Source organism: Populus euphratica, unplaced genomic scaffold (genome assembly GCF_000495115.2).
Source record: "Populus euphratica unplaced genomic scaffold, PopEup_1.0 scaffold12.1, whole genome shotgun sequence".
Taxonomy (NCBI): Eukaryota; Viridiplantae; Streptophyta; class Magnoliopsida; order Malpighiales; family Salicaceae; genus Populus; species Populus euphratica.
The window spans coordinates 2,052,567-2,059,054 of record NW_011499858.1 but is presented as its reverse complement, the minus strand read 5'-3'; the positions used below and the strand labels follow the sequence as shown (position 1 = coordinate 2,059,054).

The 6,488-nt window shown below is 34.2% G+C and overlaps 1 protein-coding gene across 2 annotated transcripts; it reads right to left on the bottom strand.

The window, feature by feature from the left end:
* Positions 1-123: 123 nt before the first annotated feature.
* LOC105124027 (catalase-2-like) lies at positions 124-3,456 on the bottom strand. 2 transcript variants are annotated; one of them, XM_011023851.1, is made up of 8 exons: positions 3,344-3,456; positions 3,067-3,163; positions 2,572-2,849; positions 1,387-2,163; positions 1,188-1,277; positions 861-928; positions 663-756; positions 124-446 (listed from the first exon to the last, which is right to left on the bottom strand). In XM_011023851.1, exons 1-8 carry the CDS (start codon positions 3,356-3,358, stop codon positions 387-389), a joined length of 1,479 nt encoding a protein of 492 aa, XP_011022153.1. In that variant the 5' UTR covers positions 3,359-3,456; the 3' UTR covers positions 124-386. The 2 variants fall into 2 exon arrangements, with proteins under 2 accessions (XP_011022153.1, XP_011022152.1); XM_011023850.1 differs by having other exon boundaries at positions 3,287-3,440.
* Positions 3,457-6,488: the final 3,032 nt, after the last annotated feature.

Sequence of the window (6,488 nt, the reverse complement as noted above, 5' to 3'; positions counted from 1 at the left end):
TTCCCTACAAGATTTGATACCCTCGTGTCATCTGTGACAAAGCGGCAAAGAAAAAAAACAAAACAAAAAACACAGCAAATTTAGAGGGTAAACTGATATGAAAGGAGGCCTGACTGAAGAGCATAGGAAATCTACTCATCCCTTGGAAATCTATAGAGAACACAGCAGGGATTTTTATTGTAAACCACCTGTTATTACAGAAACCTTCATATGACACAATATAACATTTTGTTACAAAGACTCTTCAACCATTACATAAAGAAGTCACAAAACAGCATTAAACCCAGTATACAAAGGTACAGCAATCAAATGGAAAAATGTCGCCATTTGAGTCCTTGAAAAAAATATTTTTGCTTTCTTTACGCTTCTCAGCACCAGAAACATCTTCAAATGCCTGGCCTCATATTGAGGTGAGAAGCAAGCTTCTGACCCAGAGACTTGTCAGCCTGTAACCAAACAAAATAATGTAGTAATAATTGGTTTCTGCCATCTGAAAACTAAAATGAACTATAGCGATGCAACTATATAATCAGCTTAACATCAACCAAAAAAGTAGATGGCAACACAGAACTCATGCATTTTATATATAGTGAAATATATTCATTCATCCAATCAGGAGATTGATACGAGTATAAATGTTTGTACGGGGATGGAAACTTCACCTGAGACCAGTATGATATCCAAATACTGCGAATTTCATATGTAACCCTTGGGTCAGACAAGGCCTCAACCCAACGGCGAACAAAGCGCTCTTTCCTGAAAAAGTAAATCAAAAAGGAAAATTAAAGAGAAAAGGACTTAGTTGTTATATTGGAATCTAAAAAAAGATGAATGTCTCAGAAATCACAAGATAAGGGTACCTGTCTGGTGAAAATGAACGGTATCTCTCGCCAGGCTGCTTGAAGTTATTCTCCTTCTCAATTATGCACTGTGATAATGAAGACAGACGGACAGCACAGAATTATGCAAAGATAAATTAGTTCAGTGGGATAATTAAGAGCTAACACTCTTGATACAGATAAAGCAACCCAGAGTATCATGAAAGCATCAGTTCAGTTGCAGGGTTAGAAGGTATCGCGGAATACATTTTCACTGGCTCTCTGAAACCGCAGCTCAATTCTAACCCAAAACTAGCATACTTACCACCCTTCAATATTCAAAACGCTGAAGCAAATAGAGATACAAACCTTCTCACGCTTGCCAGTGTGAATGACAGAAGGATTAGGGTATCTCTCAGCATGACGGACAGGATCAAACCTTGAGGGGAAGTAATTGACCTAAAAACAAGCCCTTATCAGATAATGATCCTAGGATAGCATTAAGTCCAAAAAAGTAGCATATACATGAGCTCAGAGAGAGAAAGAGAGAGAGAGAGAGAGAGTATACCTCCTCGTCCCTATGCATAAAATTCATGAAACCTTCATGGTGATTGTTGTGATGAGCACACTTTGGAGCATTTGCTGGAAGCTGGAGATAATTTGGCCCGAGGCGGTGCCTCTGAGTATCAGCATACGAGAAGATTCTAGTTTGCAGCAACTTATCATCCGAATAGTAGATACCAGGCACTATAATAGCAGGGCAAAATGCTAGCTGCTCGTTCTCCGCAAAGAAGTTATCAATATTCTTGTTCAACACCAAGCGGCCCACAGGCATCAAAGGCAAGATGTCTTCAGGCCAAGTCTTGGTTACATCAAGTGGATCAAAGTCAAACTTGTCTTCATCAGCAGGATCAATTATTTGAATGAAAAGCTTCCACTCAGGGTAGTTTCCAGCCCTGATGGAGTCATAGAGATCCTGTGTGGCATGACTGTGATTGGATCCACCAACTTTTATGGCCTCGTCTTCCAATAAAGACTTGACACCACAAGTTGGTTTCCAGTGGAATTTCACATAATATGCCTTCCCAGCCTTGTTGATTAGAGTATAGGTGTTAACACCAGAGCCTTCCATGTGCCTGTAATCTTGTGGAACACCAATGTCATCAAACAGGAAGGAGAACATGTGCAAGCTCTCGGGATGGTGTGAGAAGAAGTCAAGTATCCTCCAGTTTTCCTGAATGTGTGATTTAGGGTTGGGCTTGAGAGCATGAACCATATCAGGGAACTTCATCCCATCACGAATGAAGAAGACTGGGAAATTGTTGCCGACCAGATCAAAATTTCCCTGGTGAGAGTGGTGAAACAGAATTCATTGAACCTTTCAGTCAATAACTTCAAATGCACAGTCAATTCCAATTTTACAATGGGAAGCATGTTACTATGATATGCATTGATCAGGTTTTCCGTCATGTATTGATAAACAAACACATCATAAGCAACACCCTCCGCATGCATTAAGCATGTCATATTGATAGAATCTCACAATGAATTGAGGGGGGGGGGGGGGGGGCATCCTTTTAAAATTTAAAGATGAAAAGGCAAGATAACAGCAAGAACATTATTAGTTATTGATGCAACATAAATGAGCCAACAGATATAAGATACCACTTACCTACTGTGATTTTTCAGTACAAAGAGGAAGAGAAAAAACAAGAAGAAGTCCTTGAACAAAAAACAAAAAAAATATTGTTACCTCTCTAGTGTAGAATTTCACAGCAAAACCTCTGGGGTCTCTTAGAGTTTCAGGACTGCCGAGTTCATGGATAACAGTAGAAAACCTGACAATAACAGGGGTCTGGACTCCAGGGGCTCTAAGGAAATCAGCACAAGTGAGATGAGATATATCATTGGTCACTTCAAAAAACCCTTTAGCACTCGCACCTCTAGCATGAACAACACGTTCTGGGATTCTTTCCCTGTCAAAATTAGCAAGTTTCTCCACCAAATGATAGTCCTCAAGCAGAATCGGACCTTCAAAAGAGAAGTTCTACTTCAAACTCTGAGATTTGCATAGTATTCACAAACTAACTTGGTTTCAATGCATCGCAAGTAAGCTGAATTAGAAACTACAAAACCCAAATCAACCAAAAGGTGTAAAAATACCTAACTAAAGCTCAAGCCATCACCTAAAGCACTCTATAATGAACTCAGACATGAAAGAAGTCCACAAAGCATGACAAACTTTTACCTCTGGAACCAACAGTAAGCGATGAGTTATTATTCCAGACTGGAGCGCCAGAATTTGTAGTGAAGAACGGAGAGTTGTAAGAACTTGATGGACGATACTGCATCATGAAAACGCATCAAAAAGAGACATCAAAACTGTATAGGGTACCCAACAATGAAAATCAAAGAGAGGTTAAAACATATTTAACTGGAATATATGTGAAAACACATCATTTTTTTTTTTGTATTAAGCAGAGACATGAATTCGATTTGAAGAAGGAGAGAGGTAGAATAACAACCTTGTAAGGATCCATGATGTCTCGTGTAAGAGAGAAAATGGAAAGATTTAGACGAGAAAGAGAGGTAAGTGAAGAGGGCAAGGTGGAAAACACTCTTGCCTTTGTTTAGCGTAATCTTTTGTAAGTTCAATGGTAGCCACGTGCGAGGCAACTGCCCCTTTTCACAAGTCTAAAATCAAAAACAGTTAAATGCTTCTCTCTCTTATATGTAGTTAGGGTTTTTCTTCCCGAGTTTTAGTAGTATTAATGGTATTGTTGGTCAACTTTTACCAATCAAAATTAAGATTTAATCAAATATAATTCACATGTAAATGGATGCATGCGTCTACAATATATATATATATATACATGTCAAATTAAACATAGAGCAACCATCCATATCCAAACATGAATATTTTTTCCTCGTACTTAATCTTTAACCCAAACCCATGATAATAAATATCATAGGAGTAATTAAATTCATTTACCTCTTCAGTCAACAACTTGCAAGTTTTTCATTTTTTTATTTAAGTGAGTATTTATTAGAGATATAAATTTAACCAAAACTGATAGATAGATATAAATTCCAAACTGATGTGAATAGATTGATTAATAAATTCAAGCAAGGATAGTAATTTTGTTTGCTTGCTTGGCAATTCTGCTAGCTAGTCCAGTAAAATGACAAGAGGATTCTCTAAAATAAAACAAGAAGAAGAATTAATGAGATGAGGATAATAGTAAGTTTATTTATTTTATTTTATGAGAACGTCATGCATTGGCAATTCTTTATCTCTTATTTTTGTGCTCTCACCTCACCCGGATGAGCTTATGGTCGTATGGCAGAGGATGGTCTCGGGACCTTGAATTGTGTTCTCTCTCTCTCTCTCTCTCTCTCTTCTTCTTCTTCTTTTTTTGTTTTTTTAGGATAACTGCTGCCACTTCTGGAGGGGCTTTCATGGAGACGTGAGCTATTATTAGCCACTAGGAGAGTCACATATATACAAGAAAAATTAGCAGTTTTATCTCTATATGCATGTGTCAAAATGAGGTACATGAAAATACTAAGTTATGGATTGATGAATGCATGTAATATTTAATTATAATTCAATCTATCTAGCTAGTTTATTAAAATAAATTAATTAATCCTAGTAATATAAAATATTATAGTTAAATAATTTGTAGTTAATTAAATGTGATTGGAGTGTTTAATTATAGCTAAAATATGGGATTTAAATTAAATGATTTTGAATGAAAAAAAGGGTTCCTAATTTTTTTTTTCGGTTTCTTGGTTAGTTAAATCAATCTCTCTTTTGATTAGAATACATTTTTGCGATAAAATTATTATTAATATTTTAATATAATTAATTTAGTAGTATTTATAGAGTCATATAGATGTTTCTCCACCTACTATAAATTGTTAAACAATTACATTATCATCACGAAGTAAAGTATTTTCAATGCAATTCATTGTGTAGTCAAGTGTGTTGATGCACTTCAAGAGATTCTATGCTTAGAGCAACGAATACAATCAACTTTTTAATCGAGTATAGATAATTCTAATTTAGTAATATAATATTAAAGAGAAATATAAATTTATTTATCATATTTCACTTAAAATTTTAAAATTTTAAATTATATACATGATATAAAAACTTAGTTGACCATACAGTTAGAAAGATTTGATACTAGATACTCTCACTTTATTTAATTAAATTAATAAATTTAATTAGACATAATATAATAGTGGTGAGAGTTTTGTAAGATGGTGATATAAAATTATAATTTTAAATTTTAAATTAATGAAATAAGTCTTGATGCGTTAAAGGTAAGGAAGAGAAATTTAGATGCTATTTATATGAATTTTAAAACATAAGTCTACTTGAACATTTTGAATCAAAATAAAAAATATTATATTTTCATAATTGAATCGAATCGAAAACTTTGATTAGGTTGTAAGATTCCAATAAATATAGTGTATTTGACCATGATAAATATACTATCATTATTGAAGTTATTTATGTTCACCATGAAATGTTATTTTTTTTAGCAGGATTCCATAGGAGAAATCAATATTTTCTTAACACATCCTATTTTCTATAACTAGAATTTTTCTCATTTTGGATGGTTTTAAAGTTTGGAATACATTATTAATTATTTTTTAAAATATTTTTTATTTAAAAAAAAATTATATTTAACTTGAACACATCTAAATACTCTAAAAATATATAAAAATATAGTTGGACACACAATTCGATTGAGTGATATTTGTAAGAACTTCACAAAACTAAGGTGGCTAATCACGCAATCCCTTGTCGTAGAAGTAATTTATAAATTAATGGCATTAAATTAATATTATTTCTACAAATAAGATTTTATTTATTTATCGTTTTCATTTCTATATCTTATGCTTTAGGGTAAAAATGGATGATAGGAAACATTTTTAACGAATTTTACACGGAGAAACAAGTGACTTGAAATGATTACCCGAACCTTCGATGTAGTACTTTGTTTCCAATTGCATATATGCAACTTTCTTAATTTCAGAGGAAAAAGAAAAGAACAGACAAATACAAAGTATGAAGAACGAAGATCAAGATTGTCATCAAAATCTTAACGTTAGCCGATAAATCAATGATCAATGTCTTTTCAAAGTCTAAAAGGTCTGTGTATAATCAAGAACTGTGATTGAAATGGCCAGAAGTTAATCTCTTCACCGCTCCTACCTATAGCACCAATCGAATCAAATGGAACACATTTCTACTCTGACAAACAAGATGTTTTCGAGTTGAAACCTATATATTCTGTTGATATTCCCGAGTCGTTCTACGTTCAAACACGCAGTTTATCCAGTTGAACGGGCATGGCATGCCGGTTTCAAGAAATTACAAGCAGAAGATGAAACTACTCTTCGCAATTTTCTCAGAAAAAAGTCACTTCCCTTAATGTGTAATGCTAGTAATCCATCTGGGATTTCTGTGTTCAGGCGTAAAAATATCATGGCATTTAGAATATTCCTTATTGTATATGGTAGACGGTAGACGGTGGAGTTATAAGAGAGTAGTCACCAAGATGCATCAAGAATTAACCCTAACATCTTTTACATGATGCCTCTCCTTAAATATCATCACGTACGTTGGACAGAAAGAACAGAAGAGAAATGCATATC

Coding starts and splice junctions, on each gene's coding strand:
- LOC105124027 (XM_011023850.1), bottom strand. CDS start 3,358: ATGGATCCTTACAAGGTTGTTATTCTACCTCTCTCCTTCTTCAAATCG. Junction 3,164..3,286: donor CATGTCTCTGCTTAATACAA/AAAAAAAAATGA, acceptor TTCATGATGCAG/TATCGTCCATCAAGTTCTTA. Junction 757..860: donor CGTTCATTTTCACCAGACAG/GTACCCTTATCT, acceptor TTACTTTTTCAG/GAAAGAGCGCTTTGTTCGCC.